Source organism: Cheilinus undulatus, linkage group 7 (genome assembly GCF_018320785.1).
Source record: "Cheilinus undulatus linkage group 7, ASM1832078v1, whole genome shotgun sequence".
In the NCBI taxonomy this organism is placed as follows: Eukaryota; Metazoa; Chordata; class Actinopteri; order Labriformes; family Labridae; genus Cheilinus; species Cheilinus undulatus.
The window spans coordinates 3,671,445-3,698,238 of NC_054871.1; the positions used below are offsets into that span (position 1 = coordinate 3,671,445).

At 41.5% G+C, this 26,794-nt stretch overlaps 1 protein-coding gene across 1 annotated transcript; it reads left to right on the forward strand.

Moving 5' to 3' along the window:
• The first annotated feature begins 2,867 nt into the window (after positions 1 to 2,867).
• On the forward strand, positions 2,868 to 24,829 carry palm1a (paralemmin 1a). The gene is made up of 8 exons (XM_041790642.1): positions 2,868 to 2,943; positions 8,433 to 8,478; positions 11,766 to 11,846; positions 12,592 to 12,719; positions 13,023 to 13,086; positions 14,804 to 14,819; positions 14,895 to 14,969; positions 23,444 to 24,829. The coding sequence occupies exons 1-8, from the start codon at positions 2,939 to 2,941 to the stop codon at positions 24,073 to 24,075; spliced, it is 1,047 nt and encodes a 348-aa protein (XP_041646576.1). The 5' UTR covers positions 2,868 to 2,938; the 3' UTR covers positions 24,076 to 24,829.
• Positions 24,830 to 26,794: the final 1,965 nt, after the last annotated feature.

The window sequence follows — 26,794 nt, forward strand, 5'->3', positions numbered from 1 at the left end:
CTTTACTGTTTCACATCATACCAGTGGTCCTGAACTGGTCCAGGCTGATGTTCCATCATCCCCTCCTAGAGCAGTGGTTCTCAACCTTGGGGTTGGGACCCCATTGGGGGTCACAAGACACTGAGAGGGGGTCTCTAGATGCCTTAAAAAACAAAGAATGTTTTTTTAAATTACACTGTTGCCACTTAAAACCAAATTTACCAAATTTGAACCCCTTTTCATTACTTTCTAACACCAATTTTAGCACATTTTTGCCACTTTAAATCAAGTTGTGTCAATTTTATACCCTTTCCACCACCTTTTTCTGCCTGTTTTTGTCACTTCTGAGCGAATTCTTGCCACTTTCTGCCTATTATTGTCTCATTACTGCCAATATCAACCACTTTTTGCCCATTTTAACCACAGTTATCCCATTTTTGCCGGTTTATTACAATTTTTCATCCCAGTCCATCTAATTTCCCCCAATTTTTTGCCTGTTAAAGCCATTTAAGCCATGTTTTAATCCCCTTTTACCACTTTTTGTGCCTGTTTTTGTCAATTTAATCCACTTTTGGTTATTGTTTGCCACTTCTAACCCATTTATGTTCCTTAAAAATACAATTTCAATACCTTTTCTAACATTTTTTGCCATTATTAACTAATTTAAGCATTTTTTCACCCATTTTTAATATGTTTTTAACAAAAGTTATTTTCATTTTAAGGCTATTTACTTCAAAAATGAATAGAGATATGTGTTTCTTTGATTAGAGTGTTTACTATATAGGTGAAATATAAAATATGGTTTTCACAGCTTAACTTCATGATGGACCATGATTTTGCTGGTCTCCATGGGCCCCCAGTATGGCTGGGTCCCAGAATCCTTTCCCTTTATCCCCCCTTATGGACGGCTTAGGTCCACATGACTATTCTTGAATGTCCATGGCTGTTTAACCACCTTCAGGTGCCGCTGGAGTCCCCGGTCTGGCACCTTTATTTTGGGGGTCACGGGCTGAAAAGGTTGAGAATCTCTGTCCTAGAGGACAGATCATAACCCTGATTTCTTCACTTTTTTTTCTTGATTTATTTTCTCATGCTTTTATTCATAGAGGAGGATGGACACAGGGCCATACTTAAACCCAGGCTGCCCATTTTCACAGGGAATGACCTAACTCTGAGCTCATCTGTGCCCTAGGGTTAATCTTTTTTTTTTTTAACTGTGTTTGAAATAAAAGTAGCAGTCCCAGGATGGAATCAAACATGCCATGGAAGATAAGTGAAGACATGCCCTTCAAAATAAAAGCAGATAATAGACTATTTGCCACAATTTATCCACAAATCCACTGAAAATGACTTCATGATCAGGTTTTCTGCTTCTGTAGGTTCAGATGGAGGATGAAAAATGAAGGCAATATGTTAATTTTTGTGCAAAAAGTCAAAAATCTTCAGGAAAGAAAAAACCTTTTTTTAGGTGATTAAATTGCATATTTGCATGAAACCAAACTCAGAGGTTAAGAGTTTTAGAGTTAAAGGGTTCTTACCTTCAGCTGTGAGGCAGCAGCACTGATCTCTGTTTCCCTGTGCAGTCACAACTTTACCACGGTCTAAACTTTAAAATGCTCAGAACACCTGGAACATTCCACAGGTGAGCAGGTTAGTCTGTAACAGGTGATAGTACCATGATTGGAGAGGAGCACACCTCAGAGGATCAGTCATCCACTGCTGGTCAAATACTCCAACAGTTTAATGACAGCTGACTGCACCGACTACAGTCTGAAATATCAACTACAGATTCAGAGAGACCAGAGAAATCTCTGAGCTCAGGAGGAAGGCTGTAAACTAACACTGGATGGGACAGATCCTCTTTTCTCCTTCATCCTCTCATCCTCCCATCTTTACCTTCCTCATCTTTCTCCCTTCCCTCCTCTTCCAACCTTCTCCCTTTCCCCTCCTCCTCTCCTTAACTTCCATCTCCTTCCAATCTTTCCTTCGTACCCCCCCTTTTCTCTTTTCCTCTCATCCTTCCTCCCTTTCTCTCCTTCTCTCCCTCTCCTTCCATCCTTCCTTCCATCCCTCTTCTCTTTTTATCCCTCCCTTACCTCGCCTCCCATCCCATCTTTCCCTGTTGCCTGTCCTCCCCTCCTTCCTCCCTTCCCTCTCCTCCTCTCCACTTTTCTCCTTCTCTCCCTCTCCTCTCCATGTCCTCCCATACTTCCTCCCTTTCCTCTCCTCTTTCTCTCCTTCTCCTCCCATCCTTCCTCCCATCCCTCTTCTTTTTTTATCCCTCCTTTACCTCGCCTCCCATCCCATCTTTCCCTCTTGCCTCCGCTTCCATCCTTCCTCCCTTCCCTCTACTCCTGTCCTCTTTCTCACCTTCTCTCCCACTCCTCCCATCCTTCCTCCCTCCCCTCTCCTCTTTCTCTCCTTCTCTCCCTCTCCTCCCATCCTTCCTCCCTTCCCTCTTCTCTTTTTATCCCTCCCTTGCCTGCCCTCCCGTCCTTCCTCCCTTCCCTCTCCTCTTTTCTCCTTCTCTTCCACTCCTCCCATCCTTCCTCCCTTCCCTCTCCTCTTTTCTCCTTCTTCTTCCATCCTTCCTCCCTTCCCTCTTCTCTTTTCTCCTTCTCTCCATCTCCTTCCATCCTTCCTCGATTCTCTCTTCCCTCTCCTCTTTTCTACTTCTCTTCCACTCCTCCCATCCTTCCTCTCTTCCCTCTCCTCTTTTCTCCTTCTCTTCCACTCCTCCCATCCTTCCTCCCTTCCCTCTCCTCTTTTCTCCTTCTCCTCCCATCCTTCCTCCCTTCCCTCTCCTCTTTCCTCTTTCTCTCCCTCTCCTCTCTCTCCCCTCCCTTGCCTCCCCTCCTCTCTTGCCCCCCCCGACCCCCCTCTCGGTGGGCGGGTCTCCTTTCTCTCTCGGATGTGGATCAGATGATCCGGGCTGCAGCGGACTGATCTGCAGTCAAACATGGAGTGAGTACACTTTGTTTCCTTCCTCTCTTCCTCATCTACCTCTTCTTCCTCTTCTTTTTTCTTCTTCGTGTGTTTTTCTCTCGAAGTTTATGAAGGAGGGTGTGACTTTATTGTGAGCGCGCGGTGCCTCGTGTGTCGTCATGGTGCGGCATCAGTCCGTCAGACCGCTGAGTCAGGCATCATAGCGGCAAACACGCGGGACGAACTGCGCTAAATCCTGCGCTGAACACTGCGGACAAACTGCGTAGAAAGTGCGCAGAAAGTGCGGACAGATGTGAGCAGAATAAGTGAGTAAAACTGATCAGGATCAATGAATCAGAGTCTATGGAGGCACGTGAAGGGTTAACTCGTTCAATCAGGCGGACTAATACACTACGTGGTCTACTTTTCTGCGCGGAAGCAGCGATCTGAGCCAATCACTTATCAATAAGCAGCAGGAGCCGCTATAATAACTTATTGATTAGGGAGGATCTGATTTATGATCAATAAATGAAGTTAGACAGGACATCCGGTCACACCCTTTCAGTGTAAAAGCTTCAGGAAAGCTCATAAATTGAAAGGCAGTCCTATAATAACAATAATGTTTATGATAATAAATTTAAAACTTAAAGCATGGCAGCACGTCACTTAGAAATGTATTTATCTTTTAATTTGTTTTCATATTTTTGGTGAGATAACAACAAGAGAAACAGACATAAAGGACAAAAAAGAAAAAAAACGACGAAACAATGAGAAATAATCAGACCGGTTCAGTTATGGATGACAGCCTTCGCTGATATATATGATGAAAAGAATAAATAAGTAAATAAATTATAAGTAACGTTTACCTTAGATTGCAGAAAATATTGGACTAAGCCTGCAGAACACCATCAATCTTGTAACTGAAGTCGATTTTTAAAGTGAAATTAAGGTGGCCACCAAAATAAAATCACTGTCTCAAACTGGCTTTTATTCAACCATGAAACAGACAAAGGCTGAGGCAGGTCTTAAACTTTTTTTTTTCCTCTGTTAAAACTGACATTTTGATATGGGCTGTATATGCGACTGCTGCATCTACAGACAGCCTCCAGTGGACACTTGAGGAACTGCACCTCAACACTGGCGTCGTGTTTTTTAGCCAAAGATGCTGCAGCTGCTGCTGGTATTCACCCTGATGAAAAGCAAAGAATTTTTACTTTAAAAGATTCTTCATTGTTGGGAGATAGGGCTAATGGCGGAGGTCTGTGCTCTCTGAGTGCTTTTCTAGTTTTTTGTGTGTGACATATACGTGAGGATATTTAGGGATGCTCCGATGCATCAGTTTAATATCGGTTTCTCCTGATATCGCTTCACAAACATCCACCATCAGCTTAGTCACCTTTCCACGAGGGAGGCTAGACTAAGATGAGCTGAAGATAGAGAGATAGACTGTTTAGTTTTCTTCAAGATGACTGAAACAAAACTAAAATGTTATCTAGCTCACTCTTAATCCATGATATTTGTCCACTGCGGGTAGATCGTCTGTAGCTCTTCTTCTTCTCCGCTGTGAAAGCAGGGTTCAGGTTTGGCAGAGATCACATCAGCATGGTTTGATACCAGAGGATGAATGTTTGGACTAAAGGTGAAGGCTAAGGACTTTTTATTGCCTAAAACTAAAATGTTTTTGAGTTTTTGTTGACTGAAACTATAACGAGTAGATGTGACTGAAATGTTACTAAAACTTAAAGCCATTTAATCTAAAGACTAAAATTAACCCTCAGAGCATCTTGGGGACCAAAATCGACATTTTGGTTGTTTTTATTTGTTCAGCTCAGTTTAAAGGCTAATCGATGACATTTTTCCACTTTTTTTTTTTTTTGGTCATTTTTATTTCCTAATTCTAAAATCCTGTCTATTAGAAGTAGAATAGGAGATTTGTGTCATACTGACACTCTTTCACCTCATGACCAGACTTGCCCCATTGACTCCTATTGCTATCAATTATTGCCTGAGTAAAGGCTGTAATAACCCAACTATTTCGCTTTGTACCTCAGTTTAAAAAAATATTGCCTTTTGTTGTGTTTTTTTTTTTACCCATGAAAAAATCAGAGCTTCTCATGACAAAAAGACCATAAAAAAATAAAAATGTTTTAAAAATCCTAACAAATATCACATCTATGGATAGGTCTGACGTTGTCCAAAAGATCTGATGCAGTTTAAGAAAAAAAAATATATATTACATTTTTATTGCACGGACCGTTTGTGTACACAAGGTTAAAGAGTGTACTTTTTTTTTTTAACGCTCACTGTGCCAAAAATAAAAATGCATTAAAATCAATATTATCAATTTTTGACATGGTCAAGGCTGTAATATCTTCATCACAAATATTTCACTTTGCACCTCATTTTTGGAAATATTGCATATTTTGTGTTTGTCCCGTTAAAAAAAATCTGGGGTTCTTATGACAAAAATACCATAAAAACATAAAAAATAATGAAAAATTATAATAGACTTTATATCTATGGATAGGTCTGAAGTTGTTGAAAAGATCTGATGCAGTGAAAGTTAAAAAAAAAAGTTATGTATAACATTTTATAGCACTTTTATGAGACAAACTGTTTGTGTACACGAGGTTAAAGAGTGTTCATTTTAAGGTTTGCACGAGGGTTAAAGATAGCTGAACACTGATATCAGGTACAAATGGTTTTCAGTGTGTCTAATCAGTTTCATCCTATCATCTGATATTTGTCAAACTAGATTTTTTAACAGTTAAACGGATGTTTAACTGTTAAAAAATGAGCCCTAATTTTCCCAGTCGGTGCATCTCAAATAATATTCAAATGCCACAAAATAAAGTAATAGGACTACAAATACATGGTTTAAATTTTCAACAACAGTTTGCCTTCCTTTATGGGTTTGGGTTTGCAGCCACACTAACTGTAAAAAAGACAAGCGCATCTCGAGCTACTGTTTGATTGTTTATTCCATAGTTTATTTTCCTAGACAGACATTTATTAGACAAACGTGCAACAGACATACAACTCTACTAACCACAGATGGTTGTGCAAGCTTGCTGGTAGCTAAACCAACAAAGTATGGGTGGGAAATATTTAAATGTTAAAATCACGTCATTGGGATTATACTGGAGTGACAGAATTGTGGATATGTTATAATCCATGAATTGTATCATGGGTCTTCTCTGCTTCCTTAATGATCAAGGAAAATGCAGAGAAAATGAGAGTTTAGAAGAGTGCATTTCTCAACTCGAAACATATAAAATTAAGTCGACTAGAAAAATACAAAACCTGCAGATTTTATAGAGCTTCTTTCAAAATAACCACATTATCTTTAAATAAGATATCAAATAAAATAATCATAAAATTAACATTTCTCTTTGAACATAAAGGTCCTTACACAAAAGTCAGCAGTGGAGTGAAACAAACACTCTAGATATGTTGGACTAATGCTGCTGTAAACACATGAAAACACAGATCTGTGTGTGACCTCACAGAATAGTTCACCTCAGTCCAGTCTGCCGTTAGCTGATGTCACTGACTTCTCTGGAAGTTAACAGTCAGCTACATGCTGTGTTTCTGTTCACTGTGAGGTAAATTTTCTAAATCAGCCACGATGGACAACGGGTCATTTAAGGTATCAGAACAGCGATTTGTACCAGAAAACAGTAAATTAAATTTCTGTCTCTGCTCTGGCACAAAGCCAAGTAGTTAAGCTCTGATCAGAAGCTTTTTTAGATCATATTTCTCAGGAGTGGGCGTGGCTTCACCAAGGACACACCCACACCATCATGGAGCAGATTTTGCTGCCTCATTTTAAGCTTGATTTTATAAACTTGGAGATGTGTTTCATGACTGCAACTTGGCATGGTGGTTCAGAACACAGTGGCCTGTCATACAACAAACCTAAATTACAGATTTATTAGCACTTTACAGGAACTTCAAGGTCCTTTCTGCATGTTTGAAGCTGTAAACCTCTTAACTTCTTCTTCAAACAAATATAACTGCAGCCTTTTATCAATTATGTATTTACACAGCCTGACATCATAATTGTAACTGCGCTGCTCTAACGTGCATCCGTCCGCTTTATTGTGAGCTCAATACTTCAATAATTGATTTGCAAATATAGCACTGTTTGGTTCAGTAAGACTAGGGTGAGCTAATGAGTTCCATCAGTGCAAACATCTTTATTGATTCCTATAGGGACAGCTTGAACATAAAAACACATGTGACACAGACAGCAGCGACATGTGACGCTGAAAATATAAAACAGGACCTAAAAGGAGGACTGGTATGAGTTAGCGAGGCTAATGCATGAAAATAAAGAATCAAAACATAGAGAGTGGTCTAATAAAAGGATGATGAGTGCAGAGAGATGAAGGACTGTAAAAATATAAAAATCAGAAACTGAGCAGGGCGTGTCAGGCAAACAGAGCTGATGGTGCTGCCTTCTATCAGCTGTCTTTCCTCATCATGATTTCATAACGACTCTGTCTGAAGCAGCAGAAGTTGGTCGTCAGATACAGAAGGTCTACTTTCAGGTTTGGTAAATCTATAAGAGCTGTTGAATTAAGAGCAAAGCCGCTTCTGCAGGCACTGTTACCTCCCTGCATGGAGGCGTCTAACCCCAGGATCAAGCCCTAGTTATAAATCTGACTTCTACCAACAGACCAATCAGAGTTGCAGTCTCTTTACCCATCATGCCTCTCTCCTAATCACCCACTATGTTCCTCCTATCAATCACTGACTTTTATTTTGTAGTAACCCAGTGATCCCCCTGCAGTTTGGGCCGCTTTGGACCGGGACCCGGGGTGTCTCCGGACTCAGATTGTCTGTTGTTGTGTTCGGTCTCCATGGAGACCAGCAGCAGCTTTGGTCTCCATGGAGACGGGCAGCAGCTTTGTTCTGTGAGTTCAGCTGAAACAAAAAAACAGAATCTATGCTGAGATCAGCAGAGTCCAGAGCTCCCAGTTTAACCAGTGCGAGGCTGAGAGAGCCGACAGTTCAGAGATAAAGTTCAGGGATAAACAGTAAAGGAGAGAAACAGCGAATAATTTTAAAAACTTAGATTCAGAGTGGGACAGACAACCCCATAACCTTAAAGGAAAGAAGAAAGCCTTTCAAAATAAAGCTCCATGTTTGATTGGAGATTGTTAAAATTTCAGAAACTTTATTCCTTTTTGATATCATGTGTTTATAAAACCATAAAAATGAGATATTAATATGAAAGATAATATTTTACACTTCATAAAACTATTTTCAGGTGTCTTATACCAACATTAAACTTTTTTGGCTCCTCTTTTTTCAAAATTTCGCCACAAATTTACTTAGAGACTTTATAGACTAGAGTTTTAATATAACACTGGTTTCCAGTCAGTTACTGGTCCCTTTCCCATGCATACTGGGGTGGGCCAGACATGGTGAAATCAGATACCAGAGATCTATACATTCAGGCTGAGTTCACTGCCCCCTACTGGACAGCAGAGTCATTAATTCTCTCTCTCTTTTGCCCTCAGGGTGAGCGAGGCTCTCTGTCAGCAGGATCGGCTGCAGCTCCTCACAGTGAGTCTGATTTACACACATGGATGAACACACACCTGCATGAACCCACAGATACGGTTACGGACGGGTTATCTCAGACTGCTGCAGACCATCAGCGCTCTCAGACTAATGCACTATTGATCCACATTCACCAGGCTGCAGCAGCGCTAGTATTAACTCTGAGGTTATAAAGGTAAAAATCTCCTCAGAGCCCGGATGTTTTAGTGAACATCATAATTAACATGATCTTTAAATAAAGAACTTTATGGATATTATCATAGTGTTCAAACAGATGAAATGTTAAAATGTTTGTTTTTCTTCTTCAGTGGCGTTGATGACTTTATTTATGATCAGAAATATCAGCTGAGATTCACTTACCAGACAGACATTTTCACATCTGCACAGATATTTTTAACATCCATCTGGAAACCTCCAACAGAAAGAGTTTAAAAAGGGCAGGAATTTTCAAAACATCCTCCGAAGGTGATTGGACGAATGCTCTATAACGAGCCAATCAGAGTGACCAGATAAAATATGGTACATGCACAGCTCCAGTACTAACCTAAGCTCTACAGCAGGGGCGTCAAACTCAAGGCCCGGGGGCAGAACCTGACCCGTGGTACAATTATACCTGGCCAGGAAGATCATATCACATTTTAGCTCTAACTGGTCACCAGTATGAGGTCTGCAGATTTGACTCCAGTATAAAATGTAAACTTAACCCTTATGATTAAAAATATCCTTAAGTCATCAAATTTAAAGTCAAGAATAAAAACAATTAGATAAAATAAATCTGTGATTTCGTTTCAAATTTTCAATTTTGCATTTTACAATTACAACTTAAACTTAGGATTTCACATTTTATTTCATATTTTGACCTTTTTAATTAATAATTTGGGCCATTTAGACCACATTTTTAATTTCATCTAATATTTTTAATTTTAAATTCACAAATATTACTTTTACCTCTTATTTTGCCCTTTAAAATTCGAAATTTTTAATTTGAGCTCATATTTTGGCTTTTAAAATTCATGATTTTGAATTTGATCTCATATTTTGAGCTTTAAAAATCATGATTTTGAATTTTATCTCATATTTTGTTTTTTAAAATTCATGATTTTGAATATTATCTTATTTTGAGGTTTAAAACTCATGATTTTGAATTTTATCTCATATTTTGTTTTTTAAAATTCATGATTTTGAATATTATCTTATTTTGAGGTTTAAAACTCATGATTTTGAATTTTATCTCATATTTTGGCTTTTAAAATTCATGATTTTGAATATTGTCTTATTTTGAGCTTTAAAACTCATGATTTTGAATTTTACCTCATATTTTGGCTTTTAAAATTCATGATTTTGAATATTGTCTTATTTTGAGCTTTAAAACTCATGATTTTGAATTTTATCTCATATTTTGGCTTTTAAAATTCATGATTTTGAATATTATCTTATTTTGAGGTTTAAAACTCATGATTTTGAATTTTACCTCATATTTTGAGCTTTAAAATTCATGATTTTGAAAATTATCTTATTTTGAGCTTTAAAACTCATGATTTTGAATTTTATCTCATATTTTGGCTTTTAAAACTCATGATTTTGAATTTTATCTCATATTTTGAGGTGTAAAACTCATGATTTTGAATTTTACCTCATATTTTGCCTTTTAAAATTCATGATTTGACTGTCAGTCTTATATTTCTGCCTTATTAATTATTTTTTTCTATTCTATTGTTCTTTTTATTTTGTGTTTTGACCTTTTGAACTTATGTGTGCCTTTTAACTTCAGATTTTGAGCCTTTAAACTTTTCATTTTGATGTTTTTTATGTGGATGTTCATGGTGTTTATCATCAGAGTTTAGTTGTTTTTTTTTATGTCCCATACTTCATCACCAGTGAAAGTGAGGTTGACAGTTTTTGGTTAAATGTTGACCCTGTTCGGCCCTCAGGTTAGACCTAAGTCCAGATTCTAGCCCCGGCTGGGATTGAGTCTGACACCCCTGCCCTACAGTCTGTCACAGCTGTGCTGTTTGAACAGTGGAGCAGGACGGTGGCTGAAATTCACGCTGAAGCCGATCAGGAGACTTTCAAAAACATCATAGTAGCTTTCAGCGTGGATCTTCTCTCTTTTTTAATAAAGAAATATTCTGATAAAACTGACGCTTGTCTGCAGCTACATTAGAGCTAACAGCTACAATCCAACTCAACCCCACCGTGATCATCCAAACCCATGATGAAGCAGGCCGGCAGACGAGCAAAAACACCTTTTCCATCCTGAAAAGCTTCCACTGCTCTTTGTTGCTCTTTATGTCACAGAGAAATGTGCTCTGGTCTGAATCCTGGACCAGTTCATAGGTGGGGCATGGGGGTGGCTCACAGGGCTCCAGCCTTGAAAGTTTCATTTTAAAAGTCCCCAATCCCCAATTATTGATGTCTAGAACCACATATTTTCTTTTATGCTTTTTAAAATTTGATATAAAAAGTTCCAGTTACAAACTTTTACTCCAGATTCCTACCCTACCTATCTAGGGCAACTGAAAGAACAAGTTCAGACATTTCCCGCCTTTTTTAGTAAGCAGAAGTAAAATTATCGGCCTTAAAAATATTTTTTGTTCTCAGACAGATGAGGACATACAGGTAAAAGATGAAGCTGGCTCCAGATTGTTTGTCTTCTTCCAGCCCAAATTAAATTCATTAGCATTTTAAATCTTAATTTGTTTTTAAAATTTCTTGACTCACGTCTGTATGAATGTCCAATGAACCTCACATTTCTGGGAAAGCCCAGTCCTTAACTAAGTCTGGGCTAAGTTCCTTTAAGATTCTCCGTGTTCACAGGTACACAGACAAAAATGTGTGATGCACACTGAAAAAGGCTCTCTGATTGGTCAGAATTTGTGTGGGAAAATCCTTGATCTGCTTTGTGGGAGCAGGAACCAGGTCCAAAGCTAGTTCTGAGGTGGATCATCTACTTCTTTAACAGTCCCTACTCAGAGGCCCAGGAACTTTGGGGGTGGGGCAGCAGGGCTGAGAGCTTCTGATTGGTTACGAGGTCAATGACTTGCAGGTGATCGCATCCATTAGCATTCTAATGGTCGACTAACTCTCACATTCCTCCCTGAGCCCTGACAGCTTTAGAGCTGAAGCCTTTCAGAGGAGAGACCAAACCTCTTCAATAACCTGAACCAAGTCCAGCTGTCCCCTTTAGAACAAGCTCTGATTATATTTATGTTAGGTTTCTGAAACTCAGATGAAAACAGCAGAGCAACAGAAATCTACTTTGCCTGACTCCATTTCCCATCATGCCTCAGGAGAAGAGGAAGAGACTGACTGAGATCGAGAACAAGAAACGACAACTGGAGGATGACAGGAGGGCGCTGCAACACCTGAAGGTGAGAGAGAAAAATGAGTCAATAATATAAAAATAAACTAAAAAAAAACAGGAAGAATGGGATATGCTTTAAAATATTTAGTCAGCTTGTTTTTACATCATTTTACCTGCTGGTTATAATGTGGTACCACCGCCCAAATTAAACCCAGCCAGGAAAAACTTTCTAACGGTCTTAAACCAGAATTCAGTCACATGTAGATCTCAGTGTTTTCACATGTTTACAGCAACCAGATTCTAACATATCTAGTGTGTTAAGACAAATTTTGGATTTCACTTTACAGGGACTTTAATGTAAAAATACGACAGTGATGCTAAATCTTTAGCTTGGTAGTGACAATATCTATTATGTGTTAGCATCAAGCTAATGGATTCAGAACTACACCCTGGTTCACCCAACAGAATTTTAATATTCTATTTAAGGAATTTCAAATAGCTTTTGGAGTTTAAAGAACCCAGTAGAGACAGTTCAGGGCATCTGATCAGGATGCCTCCTGGACGCCTTCCTGTGGAGGTCTTCCAGGCATGTCCAATTGGGAGGAAACCCCAAGCCAGACCCAGAGAAGGTATATCCCCATCTGGACTTGGAGTCCCTCAGGAGGAGCTGGAAAACGTTGCAATCTTGGGGCCCATGGGGGTCCATGGGGGGCCAGTTATCCTCACAGATTTTTATGGTGTAGATCCAGAGACGTGACTCTTTGATTTTGTTCAGTTGAAAGAGCTGGGTTTGATTGTGTTTCCTGTTTTAGTCGAAGGCTCTAAGGGAGCGCTGGCTGTTGGATGGAGCGCCCCCCGGTGGACCAGAACAGGACGATGTCAAGAGACAGCTGGAGGAGGATGAGGCCAAAACCAGGACCCTGGAGGACACCATCAACAGGTCTGAGTTGACCACTTTAATCTGACCCAGCAGTCCTCGGCCGTTTTTACACCAAAGATCTGGTTCATGTAAAACAGAATTATTACAGCCTGGCTGGCACGGGGCTCGGGTGTGTAATCTGACCTCATAATAAAAAAAATGAACCAGACTCATATAATCAGGTTAAATTTGGTCTCTTGTGAAAAAGGATGTGAACACAAACAGACTGGGTGTGAGATTATGATGATGACGTTTGTGTTGATGTTTTTATAAACCAATAAAAAGACGATTTAGCGAGGTATTTACCATGTGATTGTGTTTTAGGCTGGAGAAAGAACTCATCAGCCTGGAAACTGGAGAGATTCATCAGACTGTAACACACACTATTGTGAGTACACACACACTCTACTGGGATCTATAATAATACACAGGTAAAATAACATAAATCAGATTATTGAGGCAGAATTACTCTGGTCAGATTCATAGCCCTCAGTTTCCACAGTGTCTGTCTGACTAATGTCACCCACCCTCACCTGGTGGGTCTGGTATGGAAGTCCGGCACAGGGAAGGGTGTTCAGTCCCCTCTGTTCCTTGGAGAGTCCTGCAAGCGGCTCAGTAAAAAAATCGACTCAAAGCGTTTTGTTAAGGGATTGAATGAAACACTGACAGACGCCCACGCTCTGCTCGCTGTGCTTGCATGTTAAGCTTAAATGCTTGGTTTTCAAACACATTGCAGTGATACTGAATACTGCAGGAAATTCTGGGAATGTCAAATGGTATAAAGGGTGCATACTGCCCAGTCCCAGTGCATAAAGGCCTGCCCATGGCTCCTGAATGATCCAGCAAACCGCCCCACCCTCAGTCTGAATTATTTGTGCTAATGCATGCTCCTTATCTGTCTTAATGCTCACTTCTACATCAGCAAATTCACGTCTGTCTTTTTAGGTTCCGGTTTCGTTATTCAGACCGGCTGGTAGATTTGTTTTGTAGTCAGTGGGACATTCATGCCTATAATAATATACAAATCACAAGGCATAAGAAACAGGACACAACACAATAGATGTAAGGGAAAGTTTTTATAAGCTACTGAAACATGACAACCCAACCCAAATCATCATTTATAATAGAGTTAGTAAGTAGATGAAGCTGTCTCAGATACAGAGAGCCTGGATAGATCTGTGCCTCAACAATCAGTAAGCTTCACCATAGGAGGACAGGGTCTTTAGAGTGTAAAACCTTAGACCTAGTGTATGGGAGGACGGGTCTTTAGGGTTTAAAATCTTAGGCCTAGTCCATGGGATGATGGGGTCTAGTCAACTTCACCATTTCACTACCAGGTTTAAGGAAGTTTTATCTTTAAAGAAGTGGCTAAACGTTAACATCAATGATGAAGAAAAAAATCAAAATTCAAGACATCTAGTGCTTCTCGTCAGTGAAAATCATTAATGCTAAGCTTCTGAAGCAGTTTTTGCATTTTGACCAAACCTAGACACAGACGAAAAGACTTTTCCCCTCTTCTGGCCAACCAGGGTTAATATCTCAACAGATCAGAAAGGAGAGCCAGAGATGCACCACGGTGCATTCTGTGGAAATACAGAGATTGCCGTGAAAGGCTGTGATTTACACCACAGTCTGCAGCATGGACTGAACACTGCAAAGACAGACCTGTGAAAATGTGGATCCACTCAGACTGTGTTAACTAAACCTAATGCAAAAAGGAGGGACATTTGTGTTTCATTACAAGGATGAGGAAACCTCAAAACAAGAGTCAGTAGCAACAGCAGAATAAGCTGTTTGGCAGAGAAGATTTGGAACATTTTTCATGGACCAAACCAAATACTCAGCTCTGCTGCTCATCCCACAAATGCATTTTCCTTCCACCATTTAAAAGGGAAATAAACAGGCATAAGGTTTGTAGACAGGCATTGTTTTAACAAAGAAATAAACTGCCCAACACAAATTTACTTTTTCTGCTGAGTTTAGATTACATTTAGAGAATTTTCTTGGTCAAATTCAGATCAAATAAATCAGATTACACAATGTGTTTTAAGTTCTGTTGACTTTTATTGTGAAGTTGAACTTCCTGTCTCCATTTTTGTCTACAGGTGAGCCCAGGACCAGGTAAAGGAAAATCTCTTCTTCTGTCTTTGTGTTTTGTTGTCATTTTCTCCTCCTCACTGTGTATTTTCTGATCAGTTGTAGAGGTCAAAGGTCACAGCGGCGACAGTCAGCAGGACCAAACTGTCCTGATTTCAAGACAGGAAGTCAAAGGTGAGACTCTAACACTCTACTGTGTTCTGTTACAGTTATCAGTGACCTGTAGCAGCAGTTATGTCTAAGTTCTGTCCAGCTGTGTCAGTTTGGGTCCTTAGAGAGTGGTCGTAGATTTCTGAGGGATGTAAACCACCATGGAGAAGTCAAAGCTGACGGCACGTCTACGAAGAGCTAGATGAAAGATTTAAGTCTTAACTACTGCCTATTCTGGATCTATCTCAGCTGGTGTAACACTGTGAGGGTGAGAAGAGAGTAACCTATGCTGTAAGCTAGGACTGATCTTCACCCAGATTACATTTGAGCTGATGCAGATCTGGAGCAATAAGATAATCAAATAGATCAGAATTTATGATAACAGTCTGATGAATCTAGTTAGACCTTTTCACTCAGATCTACAGGTAGTTTATGATCACTCTGTCTCTGTGCCCGCCTCCTCTCTCTCCCATGACCCCTTGCAGAGGTCAAAGTTCACAAAAGTCCTGCTGTGAACAAAGCAAGAGAGGTGACGGAGGAGATGAAGAGAGGTAAGTGAGGGAATGAGTCAGATTGTCTTTGAACAGGTGAGACGAACATGCAGGGAAAGGTACTCAGCCTGAATGAATGGTGACAGATGATGTGACTGGGTTTTAAAACCTTAGGTCTAGTCCATGGGATGATGGGGTCTTTAGGGTCTTAAAACCTTAGGCCTAGTCCATGGGATGACGGGTCTTTAGGGTCTAAAACCCTTAGGCCTAGTCCATGGGATGAATGGGTCTTTAGGAATTAAAGTCTTAGGCCAAATCCATGGTATGATGGGATCTTTAGGGTTTAGAACCTTTGGCCTAGTCCATGGGATGACGGGGTCCTTAGGTGTCTTTAGGGTCTAGAACCTTTGACCTGGTCCATGGGATGACGGGGTCTTTAGGGTTTAGAACCTTAGGCCTAGTCCATGGGATGACGGGGTCCTTAGGTGTCTTTAGGGTCTAGAACCTTTGACCTAGTCCATGGGATGACGGGGTCCTTAGGTGTCTTTAGGGTCTAGAACCTTTGACCTGGTCCATGGGATGACGGGGTCTTTAGGGTTTAGAACCTTAGGCCTAGTCCATGGGATGACGGGGTCCTTAGGTGTCTTTACGGTCTAGAACCTTTGGCCTGGTCCATGGGATGACGGGTCTTTAGGGTTTAGAACCTTTGGCCTAGTCCATGGCATGACGGGGTCTTTACGGTTTGAAACCTTAGGCCTAGTCCATGGGATGATGGGGTCTTTAAGGTTTGAAACCTTAGGCCTAGTCCATGGGATGATGGGGTCTTTAGGGTCTAGAACCTTTGACCTGGTCCATGGGATGACGGGGTCTTTAGGGTTTAGAACCTTAGGCCTAGTCCATGGGATGACGGGGTCCTTAGGTGTCTTTAGGGTCTAGAACCTTAGGCCTAGTCCATGGGATGACGGGGTCCTTAGGTGTCTTTAGGGTCTAGAACTCTAGGCCTCATCCATGGGATGGTGGGGTGCTTAGGGTTTAGAACCTTAGGCCTAGTCCATGGGATGATGGGTCCTTAGGTGTCTTTACGGTTTAGAACCTTTGGTCTAGTTTATAATATGATGGGATCTTTAGGGTTTAAAACCTTTTTGCCTAGTCCATGGGATGACAGGGGTCTTTGGGGTTTAAAACCTTAGACCTAGTCCATGGGAGGAAGGGGTCTTTAGGGTTTAAAGCCTTAGACCTGGTCCATGGGATGATGGGTTCTTTGGGGTTTAAGGCCTTAGCCCTAGTCCATTGGATGAAGGGGTCTTTGGGGTTTAAAGCCTTAGGCCTTGTCCATGGGATGACGGGTCTTTAGGGTTTAAAGCCTTAGGCCTAGTCCATGGGACAACAGGATCTCTATAGTGTAAAACCTTTGGCCTAGTCCATGGGATGACGGGGTCTTTATGGTTTGAAACCTTAGGCCTAGTCCATGGGTTGACGGGGTCTTTTGGTTTTAAAACCTTAGGCCCAGTCCATGGGATGACGGGATCTTTAGGGTCTGAAACCTTAGGCCTAGCCCATGGGATGATGGGGTTTAGAAGCTGGTGCCTAGTCCACATGCAGGCAGGTCATTTTCAGTCAATTTTGGTTGCATGTGTTAGCATGTCCAGAGTTCAGTTAGCACAGGTTTGGCTCTGTCTGCTGTTTCCATGAAAACTAAAGGCATAAGTTGAAAATGTCATGGCAAACAGACTAGAAACTGGTGCCCAATGTGATGAGTCCAAACTGGGTATCCCGGTCTCCACAGAAATACTGTAAAGAGAGTTTCTAAAAGACTTAGGCTTTGAATTAGTTTTCAAAAAGGTGTGTTTTCAGTGATCTACCTTTGTGTGGACACAGCCTTAGAGCTATTCTAGGTTTGATTTCAGACCTTTGCTTTTCTGTTATTAGACAGAGACAGGCAGAGGCAATCTGACTATGCACACTGGGGGAAGGCTATTTGCTGGAGAGGTTGTATGGGCGTCACTTGGGCTTGGTGAAGCAGGAACTGCCATCTTTACCTGCTGTTTAAACGTATAACTTCCCCATCTCTATTCCTTGATAATCAAAAGAGGTTGGCCGTGGCTTTGTCTCTCTCAAAGCAGCAGCAGCGTGCCAAATTTGTCACAATAAAAGTCTCTGCTTTGTGTTATCTTGAAAGAATTTATTTTGAAGAGCAACACCAGGAAATGGAGAGTGTTCAGCATCAGCATTAAGGCTTAGACTAAAGAGAAAGCATGGTATCTCATGGTGAAAGCCAAAGACAGCTGTAATAATGAGTTCAAAATAAGTTTATCCTGCTTAAGGTCACAGAAAGATCAGGGAGATGGGGTCAAAGGTCAAATGTCTGTCTATTTAACATCTAATCACCTGTTTGTAACTAACCACTGTGTCTGTCTGCCTGTGCGAATGAGTCTCTCAGCCTCTCTGTTTCATCTGAGTCTCTGTTCATGTTTTTGTCAGATTTTCTCTCTGTGTCTTTGATTTGTTGACCCTGTCTGGCCTCCTCCCTCTCCTCCTTCTCTTCCTTCTCCTCGTCTTCCTCTTCCTCTTCATGCTTCTCCTCCTCCTCAGCCATGTACTCTGTGGAGATTAAAGTGGAGCGTGACAGAGTGACGGGGGAGACTCGAGTTCTGTCCACTAATACAACACTTCCTGTTGACCTTTCTCACCAAGGGGTCAAAGTGTACGAGGACGAGCGCAAAGGTGATGTCATCTAAAGAATAAAACAGACAAGAGAGGAAAAGAAAAACACAAAATTCTTAGATAGCCTCGAAAAAAATAAATTTTAACTTTTGGTTGATGAAGTGAGATGTTAGCTTGTGCTGTGCTGCAGGGAAGAGTGGTGAATATCAGCTCAACTCTACTGAGGCTGGTGCCAGATGTTTCTAGTGTTGTGTGCATTTCTTTGAAAGATCCAGATGTTTTCTATTGTTGTGTGCATTTCTTTGAAAGGACCAGATGTTTCTATTGTTGTGTCCATTACTTTAAAAGAACCAAATGTTCTCTTTTGTGTGCATTACTTTAAAAGACCAGGGGCTCTATTTTTGTAGACCAGGCGCAGGTGCGGCGCACCTGCCCTGTGCCGTGCCTGCGCCGCGCCAACGGGGTGTGTCCAGGGCATTTTGCAATTTTCGTGCACGGCGCAGCGCGGCGCACCAACGCCTCCATCCCTCCCACCGGCGCAAGTGGCAAAGAGGGAGGAGAGAATGTGTGAGTGGGTTTAACACAGCCGAGTGTAATCTTCACCAATGAAATGAATGCCTCTCCTTGCCTTTAAATGCGCTGCGGGCAAGGCGCAGTGCCAATTTCAGCTCGCCACCACCATGGGCGAAGACAGCAGCAGCAGCTCCAGGTGGCCAAACTTCTCCCAGGAGGAAACTGATGTGCTGGTCCGGGAGGTCCAAGCTCGCAGTACCAGAATATATGGTAATGCTAACAGACCTCCACGGGCTGATGATGCAAAAACTGCCTGGGAGGAAGTTACTAATATTGTCAATCAAGTTTGCCCAGATATTCTGAGAACTGCTGCCCAATGTGAAAAACGGTTCAATGATGTAAGGAAAGGGCCAAAATAAAGCTGTCAGAGCAAAGAAGGCACACAGTGGCCACCGGGCTGTGCATCAGAGGCCACGATGTGCATCACCTTGTGGACCACCTCGCGAGACAGATGTAATCTGTTCCTGTGTCATGAATAGGAGTACAAAATTAAGTGACAATTACATTAAACACAGCAGCAGGCTAATCCAGGCATCATGCTTGTGATCCACCTGCATTCCTGCTCTGTCATCGCCAAATAGGAGAACCTTTGGTGATATATTCTCTCCCGGTATCTCCTCCTCATCCTCCTTGCAATAATGTACTCCATCTTTTTAGATCACGTTAAGAATAAAGATTTAAACAGAGAAATATGGGCAATCACAGCTAAATCCTTAAGACACCGACTGACTTACATTTATTCAGCGAGCGTCTCTCTCTTTTTTCTTTTGAATTTCATGAGATGAGGGAAGCTGAATATATATACTCCGTATCAGATACCGTGGCTGTTTGTGGTTGGCTGAGAGATGTGAACTCGCTAGTTTTTATCACTCCCAGCTGCCATCAGGTTGAGTTTCAATTACATGTGACAAACATCTTTGATCTGACATAAGATGTGACGGGACAATTTATATAGATACAAATGTATATGCTGGTTCAGATGGTTACATTAAATTGTGGTTGCTGCGATTGTTTATTGCATTGAAATGTGCCTGACACTCTGGAAACCTGCGAAATTACCACTACACCGGGCGCACTTCGCCTGCGCCGAGAATAGACCAGGTTGGAGCTGGCGGGCTTTCAGTGCACTTCAGCGCAGTGATTTGGCATGAAATTGCCACTGCGCCAAGCTGAATCTGTCGACACCTCCCCCTGGTGTGCACACCTATCTTGGTGCAGCCCGTTCTACCAAATTGCCAAATTGGCTGCGCACAGTGGTATGCCGGACGAAATTACCACTGCGTGGGGTGCGCCACGCTCTGCCACCCTGCGCCACCCTCCGCTGCGCCACGAAAATAGAGCCCCAGATGTTTTCTATTGTTGTGTGCATTACTTTAAAAGAACCAAATGTTCTCTATTGTGTGCATTACTTTGAAAAGACCAGATGTTTTCTATTGTTTTGTGCATTACTTGGAAAAGACAAGATGTTTTCTAGTGTTGTGTGCAGAACTTTGACGGGACCAGATGTTTTCTATTGTTGTGTGCATTACTTTGAAAAGACCAGATGTTTTCTATTGTGTGTATTACTTTGAAAGGACCAGATGTTTTCTAGTGTTGTGTGCATAACTTTTACAAGACCAGATGTTTTCTATTGTTGTGTGCATTACTTTGAAAAGACCAGATGTTTTCTATTGTTGTGTGTATTACTTTGAAAAGACCAGATGTTTTCTATTGTGTGCATTACTCTGAAAGGACCAGATGTTTTCTATTGTTGTGTGCATTACTCTAAAAAGACCAGATGTTTTCTATTGTGTGCATTACTCTGAAAGGACCAGATGTTTTCTATTGTTGTTTGCATTACTCTGAAAGGACCAGATGTTTTCTATTGTGTGCATTACTCTGAAAGGATCAGATGTTTTCTATTGTGTGCATTACTCTGAAAGGACCAGATGTTTTCTATTGTTGTGTGCATTACTCTAAAAAGACCAGATGTTTTCTATTGTGTGCATTACTCTGAAAGGACCAGATGTTTTCTATTGTTGTTTGCATTACTCTGAAAGGACCAGATGTTTTCTATTGTGTGCATTACTCTGAAAGGATCAGATGTTTTCTATTGTGTGCATTACTCTGAAAGGATCAGATGTTTTCTATTGTGTGCATTACTCTGAAAGGATCAGATGTTTTCTATTATTGTGTGCATTACTTTGAATAGACTAGATGTTTTCTATTGTTGTTTGTATTACTCTGAAAGGATCAGATGTTTTCTATTATTGTGTGCATTACTTTGAATAGACTAGATGTTTTCTATTGTTGTATGCATTACTCTGAAAGGACCAGATGTTTTTTATTGTGTGCATTACTTTGAAAGGACCTGATGTTTTCTAGTGTTGTCTGCATTACTTGGAAATGAAGGGTTTATGTCCTGTGTTGGACATCCCACTCATGAGGCTTGTCAAGACAATACTTAGTGACCACTCAGTGGTGGACGGGGTCTTTACATTACATTTTTGTATCAGCTGGGTTTGCCTGGAGTCTCAGCAGAGGTGTGATGGGGTCTTTGACAAATACAAGGAGGATTTGTTAGGATGCAGCATCAGAATCAGAAGCATTTGGATCTGTGGTTAAGTTCAGGTCATACACTTCCATCTTCCTAAATTCCTTTTTTTCTTTTAAAATAAGAGCAGGTCTGTATCCAAACGGGTAGTCAGTGACCCTTAGTTTAAGGCAGTACACTGATAATGCAGAAAGTCCTCTTACTACTCCTAATACTAAGTATTCCCCTGAAACTACATGTTTCTGACACTATGCTGGCGTCAGCTGTGATCTTCTGGATCATCTCAGTGTAAAATCTAGGGCTTTTATTTTGAATGCAGACGAACCAGAGTGTGCAGCTTTGGTAAGCCTTTCAAAACTTTGTGACCAATAGTTTTCACTTCCATGCTAACAGAAGTCAGAGGCCAGGCTAAGACATGAATTTCAAACATGAATATTGATATGATTAATCCACAACCGTCTCTAATTGTGCAAAGCAGATGATAAGGCCAGAGTCCATGTCTGTAATCAGGCAAAGCTCCAGTCTGAAACATCCATGCCAGGTCTGAAGACAGACCTGACCAATCAGCGTCATTAGGGGAGAATGGGGTAGCTACGGGTTGTGTAAAGTTGCTCTGCAAACCGATAGCAAGGGCTAAATGAGGCATTTAGCAGGGATGTAAATATGGTAAAGCTCCAGTTTGATCCTAACTGAGCCAGATTTTTTTATTAAAACAAGAGCACAGAGCCACACTGACAACTTCTCTGGGCTGAGAAGAGGTTTTTGCTCTTCTCCTGAGCGGCCTCGGCGTGAGTTTGATCCAACAACAAGCTCTGCTGTTTGAAGCCTACAGCGCCTGTCTTTCATGCCCACTGGGTCATTTTGTAATCGCTCTGATTGGGTCGTAATGAATTTGACAGACAGAAAGGTCATCCAATGAAAAGTCCTGCTCTTCCCAAACACTCTCTATGGAGGATTTCCAGGATGATATCCATACAGAGGATATTTGAGTCTACCTGGAATGTCAGGTTAACCCATTAAAACCTGAGTTTCTGGACTCTTTTCTCATTTTAACCATAAAAGGCCCAGAAAATGTTCTGTGAGTACGTGCTTTTGCCCATTTTTCCACAATACTTAGAACTTTTATTATATGGCAGTTATTTACACTTTACTGCATGTTGGGACTTCCGGTTTGTAGATGAGACTGTAGACAGCTAAAACGAGGAGCTCCCGGCCGAATAAGTTTCAAAAACGGAGAAAACCCTTATAATCATAACTCGATGACGGAAAAATGATTAACATGGATAAAACACATTTTACTGCATGTTAAGAGTGTTTTAACAGTTTAAAATGAAAAAAACACAAAAAACAGGTGAACTTTATGCTAGAATCTTAGTGAGAAAAGGGGAAATTACAGTAATAACCACAGCAGTGGAAGCACAGTTTCTCAGCTTTCAGAAACTGTTCGAGTTTTTCCGATAACACAAACAGTCATGCAATTATGGTCATGCAAAGTGTGCTTCAACAGCGCGTCGTCGGCAATGCGCTAGGATTTAAAGGGTTAAACTATCTCTGCCTTATGCAAGCTAACAGCTCTGTGAGTGATAAAAGTGAAAGAAAATGAAGACAATTTTCCTCCCCAACACTCCTGATACCCTGTCATCTCCCCATTTATTATTCCTCACCTATCTCAGAGAGGAAAATAGAAACAGGGGAACAATGTCATGCTGCGTAGCCTGCATGCTGACAGGATACTACAACTGGAATCAGTGTAATCAAGTGTGTTCTTTTGTCTTCATAGTGTGATAGTAGCCAGGAATACTGATTAAATTATACTGCCATTATATAGGGTTTTCTTTCTGCCATTTCGGCCAATTTCTGTTGACCATGATTGACTTATAAAATCAATAATAGGGTCAAACTTCCGAGGGGTAAATAATTTTTATGGAGACTGTACAAAAAAAATAAGGTTTATATCTTTAATCATCACTGATACAGAATATATCTGAATATGGTAGCTTCCTTTATCTGAATTAATTTCCTCATATGTCAAAAAGATCCATGCTTCCTTTAACCCAGGACTCAGAATAGTTGTGAGGGTCTAATCCATCTCTTTTTCTTTTTCTCCTTCATTTTGTTATGGTAAAATCTTTTCAAGCTCTCAGATGGTCTGTGACATCACTGCTAAAGTCTGTTTTTATTGGTTGTTGACCTGCATCCTCACCTGGACTCTGACGGTGTCTCTGTCTGTCCCTCAGTCGTCCATGAGATGAACGGCGAGGACGGCGTCCAGATGCTTAGCTCCTCTGAGGTCGAAGAGCTCATTCACAAAGCCGATGAGGCCTCAATGATGTCACAGACTGTCGCCACGGTGACCTCTCTGCCCATGGAGGAAGTCCAGGAGGAGGCGGGTCCTGAGGCGGCGAGGCCTCGGCCCTCAGTAACGGTAACAGTCCCTGCGGAGATCACAGGTCTGGAGACCAAAGCTGGCGGCCAGCTGAGCATGGCAGAGGCCAGCGCCGAGAACCCGGTGACCATGGTGTTCATGGGATACCAGAACGTGGAGGACGAGGATGAGACCAAGAGGGTCCTGGGTCTGCAGGGCACGGTGAAGGCGGAGCTAGTGCTCATCGAAGACGCCAACGGGAAAACTCCACCCAGTGAAGGGAGGGAGGAGTCCAGCGCTCCAACTAAAGCCGCTCCGCTTCCTTCTGCCTCCACTGCCCCTCCTCCCTCCGACTCTAAAGCCCCGCCTCCTTACTCCAAACCTGCGGAGGCGACCGCCGCGGCGAGTAATGGGGAGACGGCGGGGGAGGCAGGGGAGGTGAAGGGAGGAGCCGTGCAGATAAAGAAGGAGAAGCAGCCGTGTAAGTGCTGCAGCATCATGTGAGCCTGCAGGGGGTGCTGCCTTAATATAACGTATGATAATCTACAATAAAAAAGGACAAAACTACAGGAAGTAAATCCACCCACTGCCCTTAGCCCCGCCTCTATTAACATGGCATCATTTCCTGTTTTCATCCTGCTGTTTTATAAAACATTTCTTTTATATTTTATCGAGGCCTTTTTACTTTTCTACTCCTCGTGCTTCCACTAACACTAGCTTTAGCTTTAGCATTAGCTTTAGCATTAGCCATGCAGTCCTGTAACATTAACTCTGTGTCTCTTTAGAACACAAACCATGAATTAATGTAAAGTTTTATTTATTTCACTCTCTGATTCTGTTTGTGAGGGAAACTTTTCAGCTTTTTAACAGAAAATAAAATCCACCCTGACCCAGAGATCAACATGACAAACGCTTTTTGGTTTTTGTTTGCTGATAAATGTCACTGAATGCTGTCACTGTCCCGCCATTACACCCTAAACCCCCCACAGCCTCCTGCAGCTGAGAGCTGAGTTCACTGCTTAACCCCGTCACACATCTTCAGTTATAGATCCAAGGGCGTTTTCACATCAGGTACAGTCGTTCCATGATTCCCCCTCCCCTCATCCCTGCTGCCTGCTCTCACTTTAGAAACATCATTCTGTACCTGGGCACACCTGAGTTTACACAGTCTCAGACCGGTGCTGATGTGTGTGTATGGAAGGAAGAAGAAGGGCATCCACTCATACTGACGTTCATTTATGCAGCTACAGTCCCTGAAATACTGACCCACATGGATGCTTTACACTTTTACCGATTGTATAAATCAATGACAGTCGATATAATTTGGCTTTTTTTTAACAACAAAAAAAACCTCTTTAATGTCAAAGTGAAAACAGATTTCTTCAAAGTAATGTCGGTTAAATAAAATCTGTAATATAAACTGCAACCACAGCTCTGAGTCTGTGTGGATAGGTCTCAATCAGGCTCAAACATCTGGACTCTGAAATTTTACTCCATTCTTCTTTGCTAAACTGCTCAAGCTCTGTTAGGGTACACGTGGACAGAGCCCTTTTCAAATCCAGACACTTATCCTCTATTGCAGTGTTACTCAACCCAGCTCAACCAAAGAGCCTAATGGTTGGAAAATACCTTTGAAAGAGCCGGGATCTGAGTGGTGAAAAGTGGCAAAAACGGCTTGAAGTAGCACTGAAAAGAGTTAATGTGGCAAAAATGGTCAAAAAGCAGCAAAAATGGGTGAAAAGAGGAGAAAATGGGGAGACAAAAATAAATAAAGGGTCAGAAAGTAGCAAAATGGGTGAGGAGGGACAAAGAAAGTTACAGGTGGAAAGAAATGGTCCAAAAGGGAAAATGCATGACAAAAAATGTGAAAAGTCACTAAAATGGGCAAAAAGCAGTAAAAAGTGTGTGTGTGTGGGGGGGGGGGGGGGGCAAAAATGGGATAAATTTGCAGAAAGAAGTGGCTAAAATGGGCATAAAAATAGGAAACAAGTGGTATTCAATAGCAGGAGGTAGCTTAAATGGACAAAAGGGGCTGAAAAATTGTGAAAAAAAGACAAAAATTGGTTAAATTGGCAGAAATAAGGGGCAAAATGAGCGAAAAAATAGAAAACAAGTGGTATTCAATGGCAAAAAGTAGCTTAAATGGGCACAAAAAGTTGTGAAAAAAGGGCAAAAAATGGGTTAAATTGGCAGAAAGGAGTGGCAAAATTAGGCATAAAAATAGGAAACAAGTGGTATTTAGTGGCAAATGGTAGCTTATATGGGCAAAAAGGGGCACAAAAGTGGTGAAAAGAGCAAAGGTTGGGTACAAGTGGCAAATAATGGAAAAAGTGGCAAAAGGAAGTAGCAAAAAAGGTTTAAAAAGTGGGAAAAACAGTGGTATTTAATGGCAAAGGTAGCCTAAATGGACAAAAAGGGCCAAAAAATTGTGGAAAAAGGGCAAAAGTGGGCTAAATTGTCACAATTGTCACAAATCACAAAAGAGCCACACGTTGAGTATCACTGCTCTATTGTATTGAGGTCTGGGCTTTGACTCGGCCACTATTCCCCTTGTTGTCTTTAAACCATTTCTGCGTAGCTTTCTCTGTATGCTTCGGCTCATCGTCTTACTGGAAAACAAATCTTCTCCCGAGCTGTAGCCCTCCTGCAGACTGAATAAGATTATCCTCCATGATTTTCCTACTTTTGCTGCATTCATTTTCTCCTCTACCTTTACAAGCCTTCCAGGGCCGGCTGCTGAGAAGCATCCCCACAGCATGATGCTGCCACCACCGTGCTTCACAGTGGGGATGGTGTGTTTGTGATGATGCTTCAGTGTTTGGTGTTTTCTCTGATGGTCAAAAAGCTCCATTTTGGTCTCATCTCTTCCTCTTGACCATGGAGTCTCCCACATGCCTTTAGGTGAACTCTAGTCCAGATTGAATCTGAGTTTTCTTCAACAGCGTCTTTCTCTTTGCCACTCTCCCATAAAGCTCTGACTGGTGAAGAACCTGGCCAACAGTTGTTGTCTGCAGTCTCTCCCTTCTGAGCTGCTGAAGCTTGGAACTCCTTCAGAGTAGTCATAGGTGTCTTGGTGTCCTCTCTCACTAGTCTCCATCTTGGAAGCTCACTCAGTTTGAGAGGACGGTCTGATCTAGGCAGATTTACACACGTGACATATTCCTTCATTTCTTCATGATTGGTTTAACTGAACTCTGGGGGATGTTCAGAGCCTTGAAATGTT

What these genes read in the sequence shown, in the direction of transcription:
- palm1a (XM_041790642.1), top strand. An exon ending in ATCGGCTGCAGCTCCTCACA is followed by an intron (nt 8,479 to 11,765) that starts GTGAGTCTGATT and finishes ATCATGCCTCAG; the next exon opens with GAGAAGAGGAAGAGACTGAC. An exon ending in GGGCGCTGCAACACCTGAAG is followed by an intron (nt 11,847 to 12,591) that starts GTGAGAGAGAAA and finishes TTCCTGTTTTAG; the next exon opens with TCGAAGGCTCTAAGGGAGCG.